This window comes from Solea senegalensis, linkage group LG4 (genome assembly GCF_019176455.1).
Source record: "Solea senegalensis isolate Sse05_10M linkage group LG4, IFAPA_SoseM_1, whole genome shotgun sequence".
NCBI lineage: Eukaryota > Metazoa > Chordata > Actinopteri > Pleuronectiformes > Soleidae > Solea > Solea senegalensis.
Window position 1 is genome coordinate 7,618,558 of NC_058024.1, and position 22,558 is coordinate 7,641,115.

At 40.6% G+C, this 22,558-nt stretch overlaps 1 protein-coding gene across 6 annotated transcripts in view; it reads right to left on the minus strand.

Moving 5' to 3' along the window:
* Nucleotides 1–1,705: 1,705 nt before the first annotated feature.
* LOC122768475 (inositol 1,4,5-trisphosphate receptor type 1) overlaps nt 1,706–22,558 on the minus strand; it is a 76,667-nt gene continuing 55,814 nt past the window's right edge. For all 6 annotated transcript variants that reach the window (XM_044024522.1, XM_044024520.1, XM_044024518.1 and 3 more), the window contains 10 exons: nt 20,912–21,034; nt 16,011–16,186; nt 14,552–14,716; nt 13,549–13,738; nt 13,359–13,451; nt 10,085–10,224; nt 8,551–8,716; nt 5,446–5,606; nt 3,947–4,108; nt 1,706–2,970 (listed from right to left, as the gene is read on the minus strand). In XM_044024522.1, coding sequence (XP_043880457.1) covers nt 2,884–2,970; nt 3,947–4,108; nt 5,446–5,606; nt 8,551–8,716; nt 10,085–10,224; nt 13,359–13,451; nt 13,549–13,738; nt 14,552–14,716; nt 16,011–16,186; nt 20,912–21,034 — 1,463 coding nt within the window. In that variant the 3' untranslated portion in view covers nt 1,706–2,883. The remainder of the gene's footprint in view (nt 2,971–3,946; nt 4,109–5,445; nt 5,607–8,550; nt 8,717–10,084; nt 10,225–13,358; nt 13,452–13,548; nt 13,739–14,551; nt 14,717–16,010; nt 16,187–20,911; nt 21,035–22,558) is intronic.

The window sequence follows — 22,558 nt, forward strand, 5'->3', positions numbered from 1 at the left end:
ATTGCAGGGTGGCTCCAGTGTAAACGGTGCGGTCACGGCTGCTGGAGAACCACGTGCACCTGAGCATGGACGGCTCTGTGTGTGTGTGTGTGTGTGTCCTGTTGTCAGGAGGCGGGACAGGCTGTCACGTTGATCCCCTCATGGCCCTGAGAGCCTGCTGAGCTCACATCCAGCACACGGCGGCTGCACCTGCTCTCTGCTGCAGACTGTCAGCACACATCACACATTTCTGGTTTCTTTTTTTCTCTCACTCTCTGAAGATGCAGATACTCATCTTACTGCAAATAATGTGCAAAAACAGGTTTGCACTGATCACGATTCCTCAAATCATGCAGTTAATTGTTATTTTATTGGACTTTTGCCAGTTATAAAATAGTGTTTTATCCTAGTTTTATTACACTTGTTTTTTTTTTTAGTTTTAAATGTTAGATTATTTTTCATGCTGACATTTTATCTTTCTTATTATTTTTAAATCTTCTAAATCTGCACATTTTTGCAGGTGAATATTCCCCGCTCATCTTGACTATTTTAGGTTTGCCATGTAATAAAATCTTTGTCTTCAGTCTCATCAAAATCCACATTTCACTCATAGTCTGGATTAAAGAGCCCATGACGCAGCAACACTTTTCAGAAGCTTGTGTGCAAGTTTGCATCCGCCACAGTAGGAATTATTGTGACAACTTTCTTAGTCAAAAGATCTTCTCACCATTTAACCACGCGTTCCTCCGGACTTTGCTCTGCAAACCACATGCAGCAAAATCCCTTTGAACCTTTTTTCTTACAGGCCAAGGTGTTGCTTTTTTAAAGACTCAGAATCTCCCAGAACTTGTCACCATGTTGTTTTTGAATCTTAAATACCAAAAAAATCTGTTTATAATCACAATACAACACAAAAAACACAGAGAATATTACTTTTTTGGGAGAGTTTGAGATACTGAGATATTTGCTTTCATGTGAATAAGAAAGCAGCAGCTGTCAAACTTGTTTTTCTAAATCTTGCATCACATCGACCTTGAAACTTTGGCTTTCATACAAACACTGTTAGACTTAAACACGGGAAATTAAATACAACGAATCGATGGTAATTACAGGACGACCAAAGCAGGGGTCGAATGAAAGAACAACGATGGAACAGCCCCCTCCCCCCAACATCATGGACAAATGTGATTATTTTAATTATATTAAAGCCAATTCTAAAAAAAAAAGAGAAAATCCTGACAATGCTTCCTCTTTTCAGTAAATCTGGAAAGCTTTTCTAAGAATCAAGGGGAAACAACTTCTGCCTTTTTTAACTAAATAAAATAAAAACTGTCTCGTCTGTTAATTATATAATGTGGGTGGAAGTAAGTTGTCCACTCACATGTGTTAAGTTTTCAAAGAATTTCATTCAAATTCAGTTTACTTTGGGTGGACGTGTGTGTGTGTGTGTGTGTGCTTGTATTGATGTCTGTGGGGACATTTTTCTGGGCTTTTTCAGGGTTAAGACGTAGTTTTAGTATTCAGGGATTTGTATAATGTCTGTGATATGACCTCACTAATGTATTAAAACAGGTTTGTGGGAGTTAGTATAATACTTAAATGAAAACAAATTTAAAAGCAGTTACACATACACACAATTCTATAGGTGTTAGTTAGTAGGTGTCAGTATTTCCTTAAACAAAACAAATGCATTTTCACAGTCTTAGGTTTAACGCACCTGCTCAGATTCTTTTACACACTTGTTTATTTAAATATAATCGAATGGAAAATGTACAATTCAGACACAGACCAATCTATTAGTATAAAAGTTGAGTTGGGTCTCTTTCTTTTCCTTTAAACACTTGCGGCGTTATTCTGTTGTGGTTCTTTAATAAAGTGACGGAAAAGTAACAGTTTGTTTGAGTGCTACAGAAAAACATCAGTGCTTTTAGGGCTAAATGAATTTAAAGGAGGATTAAATAATTCAGTGCACAGAAGAAAAATAAATCTAATTTACCTTCAGTCTCAAAGTCCTTTGAGTGTGGCTCTATGCTCGTGCTGTGTCATTCCAATCACTGCTGAGAATCACATGGAACTAAAGTCACATGACTTGTCAACCCTAGGCCTCTCCAGTATCTTCATACAGGTATTCAAAAAAACAAAGAGTCATTAAAAGTGTAAAATGAGTGTCCTGGAACAAAACAGAACCTTCATTCAGATTACAAAATATTATGAAAGTGATAAGAAAGTGCTGTCCTCATGTGAAGAAGAAAACAATTCTTTGGGTTTTCCCTCCTCATTTTAAATATATAATATACTTTGATTTCACATATGAAAGCACACATCAGCTCGCAAGAGTTAATCCTTATTTAGTCTTTGCATATTTAGTTTTTTTTCTTTCTTCTTCCGCCAGACAAAAATAGAGCGATGTGATGTAGTGTTCAAAACAAACCTTCAAACCCACGTGACCTGAGCTGGAACGACGGTGCAACGCTGAGGACTGAAACCTCATAACAAGGCCACTCGAGAGAAATCCTCCCTCAGGAACTTTGGCATGCTGTCAGTGTTGTACAATGCAGAAGGCGTTCAGGGTAGGAAAGCTGCAGTCAAGTGTTTTTCATCCCCAAAAACCTACAAGACGGGGGCTCCTCAGGTCCAGAGGCACTGAGCGCTCACTCATCCATCCCCCCACACACACACACACACACAAACACACACACACCTGAGACCACGAGTCACACACTCAGATAACTTTCCCTTCATAGAAGCACATAAGGTGCAGGAACACTTCAGTGGTGGAGCGTGCGCTGAAGTCTACAGTCAGACCTAAATACATACTGGAGAGGGGACGTGTTTGGACGCTCTCCTGTGTAACATGTGGTTCACCGTCAGGAGAACTCAGGCACAAGTGGAGGCCAGGAATCTTCAGGCGGGCTGCTGCGGATTGATGTTCATATGAGGCGGGTGCCCGAGGAGGCCGATCCGCTGCTTCTGCTTCCTCTGCTCGGTCATCTGTGAGGAAACAGGAGGGAATATCGTGAGATACACTCACTGGCCACTTCTTTAGGTGCCGTTTACCTTTAAAACTTACTTACACTTTCAATCTTTTTGCATTTTTCATAAACCTATAACATTTTTCTTTGAAATACTTACTTTTTTTTTACTGTATATATCTATAATAAGTATAATCGTATTTTCCCGTTATTTACTTACCCATGATTTTTTACTACCTTACTGGCTTTTCCTCTTTTGACAATGCAAATTAAAATTAAAATTTATTTTACACTCTTTTTTAGGAATAGCACAGGGTCTTAATTGTCACTGTGATGAAGAAAAAAACGACAGAGAATATAAAAGTGTAGCAGCTCTGTGGCATGAAAACAAAGCGTATCAGAGAAAGCATTAAGCAATCACAGGACTGAAACTCAGAGAGCACTGGACCAGTGTGTACACATTTTTATAGACTTTGACTTCTTCCAAATTCTGCCCCATGTGTTGTTTTTAAATGTTTCATGAAAAACGCTTCATAGATGAAACTGAACGGCCTGACGAAGAGGCTGGTGTGGTCACTCCAACCAGAGTGTTCATTCTTCTCTGACCTTTGGCAACAAAAACTAAAATTTGGAAACAAAAACTAAACATGTTCTTCCAGAGGAACTGGATATTATTTTTTTTTTTTTGGACCATTCTCTGTAAACAATACAGATGGTTGTGTGTGAAAATCCCAGTCGATCAGGAGTTTCTAAAATACGTCAACATCCATGCATTTTTAAGCTCTTTTTGAACTTCAGCGGGCCGTCATTGCTGCCCTGTGATTGGTTGATTAGATATTTGCGTCAGTGAGTAGATAAAAAGCTGTGGCCAGTCAGTGTAGCTGGTTTGTGTTGGCAGAGGTACAGCACAAGTAAACAGTGGTGTGTAGGTGGTCAACAACACTCCACTCACTGAACAGACGAGCTATCCGGTGCAAATAAGAGGCAAACATTACCTGCTCCTTAAGCTCAGTCAGCTGTCCAGACAGGTTGGCCACCAGTCTCATGGTCGACTCCAGCTTCTCCTGCAGGTTCCTGATTTCATTCTGCTCGCCCTCAGCGTCGCTGCTCACCAGCGACATGGCACGCATCCGTGGAAACCAGTCCAGGTTGTGCTCCTGTCGACCAAGAATATCACTTCTCAGTTTCCAAAGAAAGGGGCTGAAGTTATGGTGGAAAAGTATTGGTAAATGTTTTTGGTGCTTAAAAGTGAACTCTGGTGTGTATTTGAGAGGATTACATTTCTGTAAACTGAGCAAGGATTCCTTATCATGCTCTAACCAGTTTTAGGCAGCACATGACTATGGTTCACATCTTGTTTCACTGACTTCCTGTTTATCAGCCCACATATATGCATGTGTGTTGCTGAGGTGCCTGTTGAAATTAGAAAAGAGGAACATTTTACTGGGTATCTAGAGAGACTGGTGGGTGATACGGGTCCCTCCGTGGTCTCTGGAGTCTGACAGTTCAATCTAGGGTAGCGTTCAGACCTGGAATTAACATCTGTCCCCAGTGAACACATGTGAACAGCGCCAAGTATGACTGGTAATTCATCCTAAATGCGTCTCCTGTGACCACATGAGATCCAATCTGGCTTCACACGCACCGTCTTCCAGTGAACACTGACGTCAGCTCTGTTCACAAATAAGTATGACTGTACAGATGTGTCTAATGTCAACGTGTCTGTGTGTGTGTGTGTGTGTGTGCGTGCAGGAGTGACAGTGAGTCAAAGCTCTACTTGTGCTGCCGTAGCATGAAATAAGATTTTAACCATCGATCGGTGTCGATATTGTAGAGGTGGCTGTAAACTCTACTGAGAGCGGATTAGACTCCACCACAATATCGACACTGATCGTCAAATAATTGATGTTATCTAATGGGTTATTAATGGGTTATAACACCTTATTTCATGCTACAGCAGCACAAGTAGATGTTTAACCATTAGATAATATAAATCTTAAGACGATCGGTGTCGACCAATCCAGAGAGCACAACTCTACAGGGAGGCGGTCCTCCTCTCAGCTTGTGAGGTTAAGGTGTTTGTCAGTGATGAAATGCTCCTTCTCACCAAACATGAGTTGGGAGGATGGACGCGACTGTTGACGGAGCAACAGAGAGGAAGTTAGCTCAAGGATGACGTTGCTGACAGCAGCTTAAACATACTAAAGTGTGTCACTCACGACAGGTAAATACATCAGTAGACGAGGGACACACTAATTCCACAAACGACAGTGAAATAAAGAACGTACAGTAAAGAAATGTATAAGTCATCACGCAGTGAAGTTAACTACGTGGAGCAGATGGACGGATAACAAAAGACGCTTTCTCCCTTTGTGTTCCTTCAAGACAGCAACGATCCTGCTGCAGCTGTGGTGTTACAGTGTGTTCATAACCTTCACAACAGACGCAAGTTGTCACTCACACAGGTGGGTGGTGCGGCGTTTTTTTTGTTTACCTTGATCATCTCAGCCACGTAGCTCTCGGGGCCCGTGTACTCAGTGGAGTCTTTGACTTTAACCAGCACGATAAAGAACAGGTAGTGCCACATGTTGTGCTCCTCTTTGATGTGCCCCTCAAAAGTCACGGTTTTGTTGTCAAACTTGTCCCGCTCCAGGCCTGCGGAGAGACACGCCGAGTACAGCCAAGTTACACAACGTTGAAAGGGACAAAAAGTATGTGTTCAAAAAACACTGTACCACTGTATGTTCTTCCAGCTTCTCACCTTCTAGGGGTCGTCACAATGGATGACCCACATACAGTATTTGATATGTCAGAATCTTTTAACACCAGATGCCTGACCCTCCTGACCCTCCCATTTATCCACACTCCGGGTGCAAGCCCAATTCCCGTCCGCTCATCCATGGACTGCCCACTCAACCTCTTTCTTAATAAATCAATTAAAAAGTGCCGCCATAATGGGAAAATGCATTCTTAAGATTTTATTGGAGTCATCTCACTAAAAAAATTTAAAACTGTGTGCGCTGCACTTTATTTTAAAATAATAACATTTAAATTTAAAAAAAAAATGAACATTTCAAAGCAGGGCTGATACAAAAACAAGTTCATCCGCAGCAAATCACAGATGAAGTATTCCCATGACAGGCGATCACATGAGCCGAGTTAGTGGTGTGTCCATCGAAGGAATGAAACAGCACTTTTTTTACATAACACTGAGACGCTGATGAATGACACGAGACAAGAGGAGAGGACCAGTACAAGGACATTCCAAAGACAAGAATTGCAACAATGCAATATTTTTAACGTTATACGTCTTAAAAAACAGATCAAAACCTTTGTGCTTCCCAACATTTAGCACTCGTGTATCGTTGATCACTGCAAACTTTCCATTTTCAGTAACTTCCTGAATATTCATTTTTTTCAGTTTTTCAGGTTTTTTTAGTGCCTGCTTGCATTTCCACTTAGTTTTAAACACCATTTCAAAATCCTTTCAGCCAAGAGGATGTTTTTTTTTAAAAAAAAAAAACTTGTGCCGCGAGTGCTGACCACACAGTTTCACTACACATACACTGTGTATGAAGAGGAGTTTCCACCTTCACAGTATTTGCTACTAATGTACAAATGGAGAACTGATAAGACTTGAGGAGAAAAACCCCACAAAGAAACCATCAACATATTCATCAATGTTTGATGAACACAGTCTTGTATAAAGCACCTAAAAGTAAGTATCTTAACAGAAAATGACATGGGCAGAAGTTAAAGTCACCTTTTACAATATACTGTACTTATGAATCAAAAGTCATTTTCTAATATAAAATGTACATAAGTATTAAAAAAGAGTCAGACTTGAGTGATGGTTGCTCAGTGGTAGAGCAAGTCGTCTTTCAACTTGAAGGTTGTGGGTTCGATTCCCAGCTCAACAAGTCTACATGCCAATGTGTCTTTGGGCGAGACACTTAACCCCACCTTGCACCTGATGGCTGTGTCGACAGCGCGTGAACGTGTGATAGAAAATGCACTGCACACAGATGTTATGTATGAATGTGTGAAGCAGCTTTTTATTTGGTAGTAACAAAGAATGTTAGGGGAAATGTATTAAAAGTTGCTAGAAATACAGATACTTTTGTAAATCCTACAACAGAGGTCTCAAACTTGTCGCCTGCCCCTTGAAATCATGTTTTTGCATCATATATACATTTATATTGTGAACCATTTACCGCTTCTATATCAAAATGAACGCTTTTATTTTGAAATTACGTGAACGAGTTTGAGAAGCCGGCCCCGCAGTAACAAAGTATTTTCTTACATTACAACGCTGCATGTATAATAGCCAAGAGAGAGCAACGACCATAAGAAGACCGTTTGCTGCCTGTTGCGTCCGATTCATTAAACAAAAAAATATATCAATTCAACTACAAATAATAATAATAATAATAATAACAATTAGTCCTGCAGGACAGGAAGTTAATGATGTAAATCTAACACTGTCTTTATATCTCAGAAATTGAAAAACGAATACAAGACTGACTGACAGATCGATGGCTTACAAAACCAGGCTATAGGACGGAGGGCCACTTAAGCCTGTGGAGATCGGAGCCTAATCTGTGCATCTTCTGTTCCCCTGTGATCGCTCTGGAAACCATAGAGACGGCAGCTCCCCCTGTGGCCTGCCCTTGTTCAATATGAGTGAGTCAGAGCTGACGGCTGGCTGTGTGACATAACACCGTTCTCATTCCATATGCTTACCACTCGTTCTGACTGCCTGACCTGACACGGACACACACACACATACACACACACACACAGGTTTGTGCAGCTACTCTTCTTATGACACCATTTCATTTAACCAGTTCCTCAGAAATGAGGTTCCGCGTCATTAGGACCAGGTTTTGGTCTTCGTGAGAACCACTGGTCCTGATAAGGTCCGTGTTTGGGCCAGAAAAATGTCCTAAAAACAAGAAGACAAACGCACACACTCACACACACTACACAGACGCACCTTATTTAGACATTCACACATTTAATGCACATATATGGAAATGCAGACGCCGCTTCACGTGTTGCAACACACATTAGGGAGTGTGAGTGCGTGAGTGTGTTATTGTGAGTGTACAGTATGCGTGAGTTGAGTGAGTGAGTGAGTGAGTGAGTGAGTGAGTGAGTGAGTACGTGAGTGGGAGAAAAGGTCTGTGCGTGTGAGACAGACATGAATTATGGAGGCGAGCAGAGCGGTGGCAGGAAGCCCTCATGACTCAGCCTCCTGTCTTTGGAACGACAGAAAAGTGAGAAAGGGGGAGGACGAGAGGAAGGACTGCGACGAGCTGCAAACACCATGACTGAAATGAACTTAACGGAAAACCACAAATACACAAGAGGAATGGATGTTTGTCAAACAACTCAGTGATGTTACAGCGTGAGGGGAGAACTAATTATGCAAATGAAGTCTTAGATTGACAATGATGCCAACCTAAAACATGACCTGCCAGGGTGAGAGGTCACCCAGGGGTTTGATTCCCAAGACAATATCCCCATTACAATATTTGATGATGCGGCAACTTCGTGGTGGGAAAAAAAAAGGGAGGATTTAACTGAGCATTCTTACCACAGATGAAGCACGTCGTCTTCAGCACTTCTTCTTTCTTCTGTTTTTCACTCCTTAGGTCAGCAAAGGTGTCGATGATGACACCAAAAATGAGGTTGAGGACAATAATGATGACCATGAAGAAGAACAGCAAGTCATATATGACTCTGGCTGCAAACAGTGGTTCCTGTGAAAGGAACAGGAAACAGGATTATTAAATATAACTTCAATGTGTGTGTTTTATGAGAGGTCCTGGCTGGGACTGACAGAAATATGATAATAATATTCATAAAATATGAATCTAAAACTGTAGAATATCCGTGTATATAAGTATACACCACAGAATTGTCGACATTGTGTGAATCTGTGAGAACCTCGGCGGCCAGATTTGCCAGATTGAAGTGATTCAGTTCACTTAAAAACATCCAGTGAGACCAGCTCTCGAAGATTCAGCTGTTTCTGCTAATGACTCCAAGCTGATGGAGCAGCAAAGTGGAACACCTTTTTGCCCCCAAAGTCAGTGTGAACATTTGGCACATTTTAGACATACAGAGCTGCTTAGAAAATGTCAAAATTCAAGATTAAAAAGTCTTCAGTTTCCCCCATATAAAGTTAAACAGAAATTCGAAATCCAAGTTATTATCCCCATGAGCTCATCTGGTAAGGAGTTGCACTTTAAAACCAGTCAATTACATCCATCCATCCTTTTTTATGTGATTATAATATCTGTCTCCAGATGTGATGGAAATGGCTGATTTCTTACATTTTTTCACTCCTGCGTGGCTTAGATTTGGTAACATTGCCATTTAAAACTGATAATTGTGACAATGAAATAAATCAAATACAATGATTATAAATCAATGTATTTATATGTAACTTTTAGTGTCTGAAGAGACAATTTTCCCTTGCAAATCTTCAAATGATCAAATCTGGCCCTCGTTAAAAAAAGGCTTGGAGTTTGGTTTGGACACACCTGCACTACAGTATGAGCCAAAGGTGGTGGTGGATGATGATTGTAATAGTCTAAATGCTAAAGCGACAAAGACAATAAACCAGATATCAAAGACATGAAGGTTTTATAACCTAAATTATAATCACCACCTCAATGGACCTTAGTTCTAATTCACTGTCAATTTCAAAACATTTATTTTCATTTTGTATTTTTAGTTCATTTTTACCAAAAGTGAGCCTGAAATTCACACTGTGCCATAAATGTTGATTTCATGGTTATTAATTCCTTCTACAGCCAACCGGCTCGTGTTGTGAATGCGTGCGGCGAACACATCCTCTTTTGTCATCATTAGCGGCCAAGCCTGAATTCAGGGGAAATCTATTTCGAGGTTTAATTCTGAAACGAGGTGGAGGCGATGCAGCTGTAATGACACATTGTGAAACCTCCACGCTTGTGAAACAAAAACAAGTTGAGTGCAAGACGGGCTCAGAGCCAGCTCACATGACCCACAGCTGCAGACACACACACACATGCTTTTACCTCACAAACGCACGCACACACACACACACACACACACACAGGAGCACGTTCACAGCTGTGTACCTCTTTGGAAGGTTTGCGGAGAACATCCCCGACGCCCCCTCCGCTCCTCAGGCCGTGACTCAGCACAGTGACGATACACATTAGTAAAGAGTCACAGGTCCGCTCCACATCGCTGTCCTCCTCACTGTCACTCCCCAAATCTGAAGAAGAACAAAAAGAATCATTTCAAAGATGAATTTGTTCGTCAACAGCAGGTGCATTTCTTTCTACAGGCCTGTGTTTACGTCACGACAGCATCAGATAGCGTCACTCACATTTTAATTCTTCATGAACCGGGTACGGCTGGGTAATCAGGAACACTCCAATCCACTTTGCTCTTTTAGTTTATAAAATTTTAAAATTTGCAGTATTGCAGTATATACAGTGTTTAAAATAGCCACAGCTGCCCTAAATTAACAGCATTGGTAATAATCCAAATCTCTTTTTTTATCTTTCTGTAATGGTTAAAACACCAGTATGTAGAAGCTCTTTTTAATGCTAAAATATAACTATTATTTTTCACAACATAAAAAATAGTAAAGCACATTATTATTTCTTGATAAAAATGTTAAATTACAGATTATTAATTAATTTGCATCCCTGAACAGAAAAATTACTTTTAGCGGTTGAAGTTTTGTGCTTGATTTCTGACTTGTTAGCCGGCTCACATTTGGGTATAAAATGGTGGATTCAGTTTGTTATTTGGCAAATAAATTCTCAGCTCAACTCAAATGTATTTATAGAGCACATTTAAAAACAACTGAGTTTGACCAACGTGCCGTACAGAATGAAAATCAGTCAAAAAAATAGAAAGCATAAAAACATATAAACAAACAAACAAACAAAAACAATGGGAGTTAAACGCCATGTGTGACACATTAATGTGCCAGGGCAGGGCGTTCCAGAGCCTCTGTCACCTCTGGTCTTTAACTTTGTCTTTGGGACAGGTTATCCGACCTCATCGCTGTGACTGTAGTTGCAGCACTTCAGCCAGATACTGAGGTGTCAGCCAATTTAATGATTTAAAAAAAAAAACGAGTGAGAGAATTTTAAAATCAATCCTAAAACGTGCTGGCAGCCAGTGGAGTGAGGCCAATATTGGCATGATGTGATGATGTTTGCACTTCCCAGTCAGAAGGCGTGCTGCGGCGTTCTGCACCGATTGCAAACGATACGTGGATGATTTGTCGATGCCAAAGTAAAGGGAGTTGCAGTCATCGTGCTGCGAGGTGATAAAAACATGGATTACCCTCTCCAGAGCTCTGGGGGGGGGTGACCTTTGACCTTTGCTAAAACTCTAAGTAGATAAAAACATTTCCTCATCACAGAATTCACTTGTTTATTGGAAATAATGGCCATTTTTGAAAGATATTTATGTTTTTATGACAGGTGGTCTAATACAGTAAACGTGTTAAGCACTGTACATCGACAGTGACAACATTTTAATAGTTCTAGCTTGGTAATAAAAGCGTGTCACTACACACTACAGAGAAAATATTAAAGATGTACCACCACTATTCCCAAAGTAATATCCATAAATATTATAATGAGAATATCTATAGGCTGCCATCAAAAACATTATATTAAAAAAGTTGAAATTCAATCTCCTTTATGTCCCATTCTTATTTCCCATTGTTATTACCAAGCTGACACTTGGTGTTTCCCCAGGAAAAACGATGGTATTACCATAATATCACTGGTTATTACAAAACCTTTAGCACAGTATTACAATATTGTTACTGTTTGCTTGTCAGACTGAACATTTGCTCATCGTTATGTTCGACTCACAAATGAACTCATTCACATCCATTAGTTTCATCTTATGTTTGAAAAGGAGTGAGAAGAAACTATTTAAAAACTTATTTCTCCTCCTCATCTTGAAACAACATCTTGACATCTTTCAACAGCTTTTCATCACATACTTCGTACTTAAACACATATATACACTCCTATACCAACATACATATACACAAAGTATGATAAAAGAAAATAATTGTTCTGTATATAACAAAATTTGATTTTAACCGTCCACAATCCTGTGTTGTGTCCATCTGAGACTTCAATTTTCTGCGTGTATGAAAACCAGCCGTGTGATTATCACATGCGTTCACACAATCACATGCTCACACCAAAATAAAGGTCCACTGAGATACAGGAAACTGGTGATACTGTTATCTCTGCTCCGAAAATATGTCAATAGATATAAGACAGTGTGACACAAACATATTCGTCCTGTAGCTAATAATTAAGATATTCAGGTCAAATAAAAGTGTATAAAAAAGCTGGTGATATTTAGTATGCTGTGATAACCAACAAAATGATTATTGCCTTGCAACTTTGTGATCTGTGTTGAAGTACGATGTGAAGCGCTATCTTGAGTTTGGTGATAAAATATCCTTGGCTTTGTTGCAGGACGTGATATTTGTTGAATGTAACCTTGTTTGTGTGTTTTGGCTCACAGTCTGGAGGCACTTAGTCAAAGCAGAGGTGTTTTTGTTTAGCTGGAATGTAACAGCAGCTTCTAATTCAACTTGTGAGTGAGACAGAAACACGATCAACATTTTGGGAGGAAAGGACCAAAATGTTCCTCAGTAAAGAAACCTTTACTTGACCGAACCTGAGGGGAAGTTCCCAGCATTCAAACTTTTTTGTTGGGGCGTTCACATGTTTCCGTCACATGAGGGCCGGTGAGGTCACGTGTGAGTCAAAGGTCAGCTGGCTGAGTCACATGAATAAATATTTTTTATTTAAACCCGCAAAGAAGGGAGTGCACTTTCTTGGTGAAACATCCCACAGTTTTCCTTTTACTTGCGCTGTTTGACAATTCCAAGTATTTAACATAGTTTATAACGGGACATTGTCACTTCTTCTGAAATTTACATTCAACAAATCAGTGAATTTGTTCAAATCATAACCACCCTTCCCACTATAACCATGCCTTTTGTCGTTCTGTACTGCGGTACTGATTATGCAGTGTTATTTATTAATGTATTCATTGTGATTTAGTGTGATATGTGTGATTTAATCCAACCGCAGAAGCCAAAGGCAAATTTCCACATCATGGCTGTTAGAACTTTTCAACCGCTGCCACTTTCAGCTAAATCACATTATTCACGGTTTGATAAATTACACATTTTAAAAGTTTATTTCATGACAAGAAATTCAGTTTAAATATGACATGACTGAAATAGTGAACTGAAATAGTGAACTAACAGCTCAAGCTAAATTCCATGTAAAATCCATGACCTACTGATTTAATGACTTCAAAAAAACCAAGAGTTGTGGAATACATTACCTTCCTGCAGCGTCCCTGAGGTACAGTTCTCATCCACTCCTCCGTGACACATTCCTTCAGACAGAAACTCGCTGGTCAGACTGGCTCCACTTTCTAGAAAGAACAAACATGCATCATTTATACATTCGCTCCGGCACAACTAGGCTATTTGAAGGCCCGGCATTGTAAATAAACGGGGGAGTCTCCTCACTCATGGTTGTATTGGGAATCCGGTCCACTTCCAGGATGAAGTCGTCTTTGAAGAAAATGTAGCCGACAATGGAGAACAAGTAGACCAGGATGAGGGCCAGCACCGCGGTGAGCACGATGGAGCGTCCGTTACGTGTCACGCTCTTTATTACATTTAGTAACGTCTCCTCTCTGTACACCAGGTCAAACAACTGAAAAAATGTAAGAATTATTAAATTATAACATACATGAAGCAAACAGTACGGTATGTTTTAAACATGATTTGGCTTTTACTTTGCCCACATGCTTTTCTTTAAAGGAATACTTCACCGATTTGCATTTAGCGTTTTATCACTAGAATAGTGATATAGGGTAGTACTTTTTGAAAAATAGCACCGTTATTCTAGTAATATAGCGCTAAATGCAAATCAGTGAATTATTCCTTTAAATTGAATGAATACTCAATATGAATGAGCCGATACGATACTCCGTTAAAGCTGATACAATCCAAAAATCCTGTATATCACATGCTTCACTAAGCACAGACTGTAAGAATGTAAATAGAAATTTTAGCTGAGTCATGTTGAGGGCTGATTATTCCTGCTTTATGGAACATGTGTTGCTCAGTTTGCAGAACTGTGCCTTTGAAACAGCTTGAAACGGCTCAAATGTGTTGTGAAAGGTCTAAAACGACATTGTTGGACATAAAAAAAAAGTGGTTTCAAATACTTTTAAGGTGAATGAATACTGAAATATGTTGTGCTGGATAGAGAAACGGCATGAATTTTTTGAACACCAGCACATAAATCGGAGTTGCTGTAGAAATTAAACACCTAGCAATCAACACAACAACAAAACTAACAATACCATATAAGGCAAATTCTGGCGCACTAACAGGATGTGAATGCACCATGGTGGAAAGCTGGAGCTGCGTTCAAAGAGAGCACAAGTATTTTACAGACTCAGAGACTGCGTGTGAAACTGATCATGCACGTGTGTGCACAGTAAACTTAAGCATTTCTCACCAACAAACTGTAGAAGAAGACGTGAACAAACACCCCCATACAGCAGATGATGAGGTAGATGAGGTGGTAGAGGAACTCAAAGTCCAGCACCATGACTTTGTAGCCCCGCGTGAAGGTTCCTCGATTCCCAACAAAACTTATCATGAAGATTATTTTATTACACACCTGGAAGAGAAAGTCAATCTCACTTTATTACAATTACATAAAGACAAATAACTTAAATGCATGGGGTGGGGGGGGGGCTTTTGAATGTCGGATTAACAGAAACCCGGTTAACACCTGCAAGACAAACCTGAATTCTCAGTCATGTGTACACTTGTGTACACAGCCTATACTTGTATACACAATGTTTTAAAAGGGGTTGTTACAGAAATGTGTGCAGCTGTGAGAGGCGTCAGACTCTGAAACGTATACGTTTCGGGGAGGAATGGACGTAAAGGTCATCAGCAGCGCGTCCTTTCATTTGAAATAAAGAAAACTCGAGTGTGATTAAGACTGAAACTTACACATAAAACAAATCAAAGTTCAGGTAGACTTATTTGACAAATTCACTCAACAGCAGACACAGAAAAAAACACAGAACACTTTCAAGCAGACATGTGACCTCTGGCCAGCCGTATGTAAACTAGATTTTGGAGTAACCCGGTCACTGCAGTCCATGGTAACATGTTATCTGATTTCGTGCCTTAACCCGTTTTGTCTCAATAACCTGTTTTTTTGGGCACATGTGAATGTAAACATTCAGGTGAAGGGAGCCATTAGACTTTGTACGAGTGTGTGTGTGTGTGTGTGTGTGTAACAGTCTGAGAGCAAATCACTCTTTATAGTTTTCAGTGACGCACTTCTCACTCTATAACACAGCCAGGCACTGGCAGGGGGAGGGGGCACGGGGGCAGGGGGGGCCCACCACAGTCAGATGAGGCCAGGTCTGAGTGTGAGTAAGAGTTGAAAAAAAGAAGTGGGACTGGCGTGTTTAATCAGTCAAAGTACACACATTGGTGAGCTGATGATCAGGCTGCTTCGCCAACATCACAAAAAAAACACTGTACCTTCTTACATCCAGCCATGCAGTTCATGTTTATGGGTATTTATCTCGAGATAAATAACAAATTACTTTAGATGCTCATAATATAGAGTGAATATGTGAATTGTCACAATATACTTTGAATGCCAAAACCAGTCTTGCAGATTTTCTGGATTCATACCTTGTTTTATCACAATTTCCTGCATATTCAGTGGGTTATCTGATTAGCACCAACAGACAAAATCCCCACAATGTTTCTTTTACAATGACATGAACAAGAGAACGTTTGCTCAAAACGTTCCCCAAATTTTTTCGGGGTCAACTAATTATGTTAACCCCATTGTTTCAGGGTGTGAAAAACACATTTTGGAGAACTTGATTTCACTTAATACCACAACGACAGTAACTTCAGTATTTCAAAAGAGAGCAACTCACATTGAAGGCACCCAGGAGGAAGAGCGTGGGCTCCAGGCCAACAGAAAAGATGAGACGCAAGATGGTGACTATGACCAGCGCACGGATGCCGAGCGGTTGGGGCATGATGATGACGATGACCAGCGTTGCCAAGACTCCCATCCACAGCAGTGCAGACAGGTGTGAATCCAACATACCTGCAACACAAACACACACGCTGGGAAGTCTTGGAGGACATAGAGACATAAGCACAGCAAGTCATTTCTACTGTCAAAACAATAACAAAAGTGTGGGATCACGGATACAGTGACACAATAAACGTCATTGAAATCTATAGATTTTTAAAGTGTTGGAACATTTTGGCTAATGCATTAGTCTCATATTGTTATTATTTAAATATTATGTCTTGAATTGATTGAATGAATGATTGTACAAGGCCTAGTTTGTACAAAAGTCTGGAACTGATTTTCAGAAGTCTTAAAGTTACACTCGAGCAGTGACTGCATTCAGATACATTTGATTAGTATTTTTTGTTTCATTCATTCATTCAATATTGCTATATTAATGCTACATTATTACTATATTACTCAATCGCTTGGATCAACGGATTTCAAAATGGCTTCTCCCACAAACGCTGGGTCTTCATTAGTGAGACTTTGAACTCAAAGGGAGCCAGTTACAAGTACAAGTATGTCAAAAAGTATTTGACATACTTTCTGTGTGCACACACACACCAAGCTTTAGTCTAAGCCGACCTGATACCTTCCCTTGATCCTGGGATGAATCTAAGATTAGCGTCCCTGTGAGGGGGGTTTTTATGTGGCAACGTGTCACTCGGGGTAAAAACCCTCGGCTAGGTTTGACCGCAGCAAAAAACAAGTCCACACCCAACCTGTTTTACTCTGTTTTACTTTGTTAAAAACATGATACAAGTGTGTGTGTTTGTAGACTATGAGCAAACTTCGGACAACTTTGAAAGGGAGGAGAAAAATGAACATTTTGCTTTTAAAGAAAACATAAATGGTGTAAGAGAAAGGAAAATGGCGCCGATATTATGTGTGAACAAAAGAAAATTGTAGTCAGTGGGGCAGCAGAGAATCCTTTCTGGCTCGCCTACTTTCTCTTCCCTCCCACCTTGCTTCTTTACGTCTCCTTCCCTACTACCCTTCTTCTAGTCCCCCAATCCCAGTGGAGGTCACATGACAGGTGCCACTTACATAACAGCCATCTCTAAAAATACCTCAGCTGAAAGATTTATGAGGAACGCAGCGGAGGCAACGCACAACTCGAGCGATGTGGAAGAATGAAAGATGAACTCACAAACCCGGCGCCTACCCCAGACTTCACTTAACTGTGTAGGCAGATGCTTGTGTGCAAACATCTATAAAATGAACAGTGCCGGGGGCTGCGAGCATGCACCGTCTGCATGGAAGCATGTGGTGCGAGTGGTTGGTGCGGCTAAACAAAGCTATTTATCAAACGGCAATCAGCCATACATGCAGGCAGCACATACTGACCTAGATCTCCTGCTCTTATAACCCTCATTTGAAATCCCCGCATAAAAACGGGAGGAGAGCAGAGAGACAGAGGTGCAGTAAGAGTGTGTGTGTGTGTGTGTGTGCCTAAGTGTGCAAGCATGTGTAAGGGCAGCAGCCAAAAGCCATGAAAGAGCCTGTTAAAGCAGACCAAAGGTTTGCTACAGTCTCACGTGACAACGCCTGAACCACAAAACAAGTTCCAGTCAAGGGTGAAGTACATTTAAGCTTGATTTTTTTTTTCTTAAATTTTGCCGCACAGTAATTTCTTTTCTTTTTTTTGTACAGTTAACAGTAACAGATAAAATGAAAGTTTAATTTCATCATTTTATCATCAAATGGGCTGATGGGTAGAGACATACTATGACTTGATTTAGATACCTAATCAGGTTCATTTCAGTTTGCTTGTTCTTCTAAAAAGGCACAGTGTGTAAGAATCAGTGACTTCTAATGGGGCGACTGCAGTTTGCAAAAAAAATGGAAGATTCCTCCGCTCTCGCCTCCCTTTTCGAAGCACATTAGGAAAATATGGTCGCCCTCACATACCAGAAAGGATGCCTGTTGAGTTGTCAGTTAGCTGATGAGATTTCCATGCATACAGATGTTTTTAAGTGTCATTTATTTTGACTGATCACAGTCATGTAAGATAGTCAGCAGTTGTCCCATTCGCTTCCACCTCAAACACACGTTCTGTCTGGCTTATAAACATAAAAACATGGTGGTGAAAAATGGCTAACCTTGTTAAAGCGTGACCCTTGCCTTAAGGACCTTTTCATTATTTTTGTGTTTATCCTTGCATTTTTTTAAGCTGGATATTTTATCTGAGTCCAGACAGCCTGGAAGTGATTCAGACAGAAAACCAAACACACTGACTCGGAATAAAAACAACAAAGGATCAACAGAGGAGCAGTTGGCAGCAGAACAGATTTTTTGGTTTTGTTTCTCTCCGACGTCATGCACGTATAATATGTACTGTACATGACTCGTCACACCTGAGCTGATGTTTATAGAACACTAAATTGCACGGGACACTCCTGTGTTTTCTGTGGTCTCCATAGTACTCAGAGTCAAATATGAGCTCAAGCTTTGAGGTGTGGGTTGAAGTCGGTCTGTGTTTGTGTATGCGAGGGTGTGTCTTAAACAAAAGCAGAGGGATTTTCTGGTCCTGCTCTTAATCCCAGTCAGGCGATTTGAAGTCAGGAGATCTAACCATTGTGGTAAAAGGAGATCAGTGTGTCACCGCTGATGCCTGGGAGCAGAACTGAGAGTCAGCCTGTCACAGTGTTTCTCTGTGTGCGGCTGCACCATGTGACATGCCTTTCTAGACAGCAACTTTATGTAAATTTGTGAAAACAACAGTTTAAAAGAAATTTTTTTTTGAAGGCGTCTTTTACTGCCTGCTGCAATTCCCTGGCATACGTACATGCCAAGAGCAGTTTGTAGTAGACACAACTTGTGGCGAGGTCTTGTCCTTCCTGTTTTGCATCATTAAATACATCTGACTTAAAAGCAGGAACAATGCAGGATGTCTTACCCTAATTTAACAGCTGTTTCCACTCACACTATCATCTGTTAGTGGACAACCAGCCTTGCAAGATCAGGGCCGCCGACAGTCTAAAGCCCCCTTTCTCACCTATGGTCCCAGCTCGCCTCGACTCGCCGTGCCATGCTGAGGCGAGGCGAGACAACGCGCCATAATTATCAATAGACTGGCAATACTAATAGTAACATTAGAAACTGGATGTGTAGAGGTGGAGTTGGATGAAAATACCCAGGTAAATAAACCCTAACCCATTTACAAAGAATAAAATTATAGCGGTAAATGTCAAATTTGCCCCTGATGTAAGGAGCATTTCTACATGTTTTGGCATTGTTGAATAAAATGTCAGATTTCTGTTAATTCCTTCAATAAATCCATAGAGCAAATATAATTAGATTTGAACTAGACTTTATTTATTAAATCTTCTTTTCTTTTTACAGTTTCTCCTCCTCATCTGCCTCCATCTCTTGTGTCGTCTTCTGTTACACCAACTGTCCTCATGTCCTCCTTCACAACATCCATGAACCTGCTCTGTGGACTTCCTCTTTTCCTCCTGCCCAGCAGCTCCATCTTCAACATCCTTTGTCTAATATTAATCAAAATCCCTCCTCTGCACGAGACCAAAACATCTCAACCTTGACTCTCTTACTTACTAATTTCCTATCCTGGTCACTCCCAACGAAAATCTCAGCATCTTCTGCTACCTCAACCTCAACCTCCTATCCTTCATAGTCATTAGTCATTGTCACCGTCACACACGTCACTGAGATGTATAAAACGGAGGACCAAAACGCAGTTTTCAAAAAGGAACAAAAACAGTCTTTAATGAATTAAACTAACAAAAAGACACAATGTAACCTATAAACCGAAAAAAACAACATTGAGCAGAAACATGCAGACCAAGAACACACAAAAACCAGAGGAACAAACAAGACTGAAAGTGTGGCGTGAAACTAACAAACCAAACAAACCTAGACACTGGGGAGGTAAATACACTCGGGAGGCGGGGACAATCAAACACAGGTGAGACAAACAAGACACAGTTGAAACACAGGGAAGACAGAACAGGAAGCAAAACTGGACAAGGTACACACAAGGAAAAACTTCAAAATAAAACAGGAACCAAGGAACTGAAAACCAGAACCTAAACCTCTGGAATTACTACAGTTCACCCTTGTTCATGAAAATTGGTGCCACTAGACTCCATTCCTGGCATTTTCTCACTCTCCAAGATTGTCATCTGGACAAACTGTCTTTCCACTCTTCCTAGCTCCCTTCACTTCGTCCTTACTAATCCCCTGCACTTTCTGAGGCACCATCTCTCCTCCATCTGTCCTCCTCTCTCTCTCTCTCTCTCTATCTCGTTTTCCTCATTCATCAGCTAATCAAAGTACTCCTTCCATTCTCTCAACACTCTCTCTGCTTGTTGGTACACTTCCATGTCTGTCCTTAATCACTCTGCACACCCTTCCCAGCACTGTCTCCCTGTTTAGCCAAGTCATCTCCTTCCTTTGTGTCCAGCCTCTTCAATATGGTACACTTCAATATAAAGCTTTTCTTTTGACTTTGCCGAACACCTACACTCCCAGTACTTCTGCATACCTTCTCCGTCTCCCTGGCCGTCCCACTTCCTGTATTTCCTTATCCTTATTTCCTTTGTTTGAGGATGATTAGTAGGAGAACTATATCTAAGATATTCACGATGGCCGGTTATGATTTATCACTACATTACAAACTCTGGATATTGTGCTGTCGGTGTATTTGTATACATGAATGACGAACAGCGGAAAAGTGATGTGAGTGAGGTCAAATGCTGCTCTCACTCTCAGCTGTCAACTGTGACTGACCTCCATGTATCCCCTCCAGGGGGTAGAACAAGCAGACCAGCAGGTTCATGAGCACAGCCAGGTTGAAGGAGATGGTGCTCCACACTGATATGTTTCTGGAGCACCAGTACAGCACCGCCTGGGCTGGAGGGAGAGTCACAAACAGACATTACACATCTTTACAAACAACTGCCAAATACAAGTTCACCAATGTTTGTTTGGTGGTTTATTTCTCAGCAGCATTTACACATAAACTTAGTAGGAATTGGACACATTCTATTAACTTAGGGTACAAATGTAGTTACAGTGTTTTAAGAACCATCCCTAATATTGCAAGGCAGGATTTCGATCATCCTAATTATACATTTCCTTAGAAATAATTGCTGGATCTTGAGTGAGTCATATTTACTGTATTATTTGGCTTTACCAGAGGTTCGTTTTTGTAAAAGGTGACAGACCATCAAGTTTGATCACAAACAAGATTGATTATTTAGGGAGAATTTACTATAAAATGTGTAAAAAGTTCAGTAAAAACTGTTCAGACCATCTTGTGATTTCTTGCAAAGAAGCTTAAGTTTATTAAAACCATACAAACTCTTTGATAAATAATAATAATAATATATATAATAATTCTATAATAATAATTAAAGAAAAAGATTTTCCAACACAAGGAAAGGACATGGGGAAAAAGTGAGCTCACACTCCTCAGATCTCCCCGGTCATGAAGAAATCAACATTATACAAAAAAGTGCTGTAGACGGTGCTGTACCAAAAAAAACAAAAACGCAGTGAGATCATATTTTCAAGATAATTAAAAAAAGGGGGATTTATTCCAAACATAATCTGACTTTCTGTAGAATACTGTTTGTCCGCTGCCTTTAGGGGAAAAGGAAAAAAAAACAGATGGAGGGACTTTTCTCTGTGTCCATCCCCTCTTCTGACTGCAAGACAAAATATGGCTTTGTGTGGGTATGCAGACTTTGTATGTGTGTGAGCAAGTGTGCTCTCAGTTGTGATTCATATGGTTCCTGTACAAATGCTTCACGGCTCAGAGAACTTGGAAAGCCCCTGTCTGCTTTTAGACAGTGGAAACATGCACGCATGCACACACACATAAAGACATTAGTCCTGCTGTTGAAATGGGGATACGCGTCGCTCCATCTCTTTTGCATAGCTGTGTACACCGTTTAGGCTCGCGGGGGCATCGCTCAATCCCAGCATGCAAAGACCAATTTTACAGTAGAAATTTAGACAGGTCATGGTACGAAGGGAAAAAAAACAAACACCCAGCAGATGTGATTGATAACAATAAAAAAGCGACTGTGTCGAGTGTGTCTCAGCAAGGCCTGACTCAGTGGCAGTGAGCCCAGCATTCTAAACACCAGGACCCTGTAACCGAAGCTGTGCTGTGCGTCTAGCATGTCAAAATGTCATCCATGTAAAAGCCCCACTGAGTGAGCGGCACGGGTAAAGTGTGTCAGAGAGACACACTAACAAGCAATCACGCTCCACTTGAGCTGACCTGCACGCTGGCTAGAACCTGACAATGAGGACCAACAAGCTCCTACTCGCTACATCCTTCTATACCAGCTTTGTGGACACAGCGCCACCTCCTATATTTGTAGTCAAATCATGGGAATTTAAAGTACATTTTTAGAAAGAATGAAC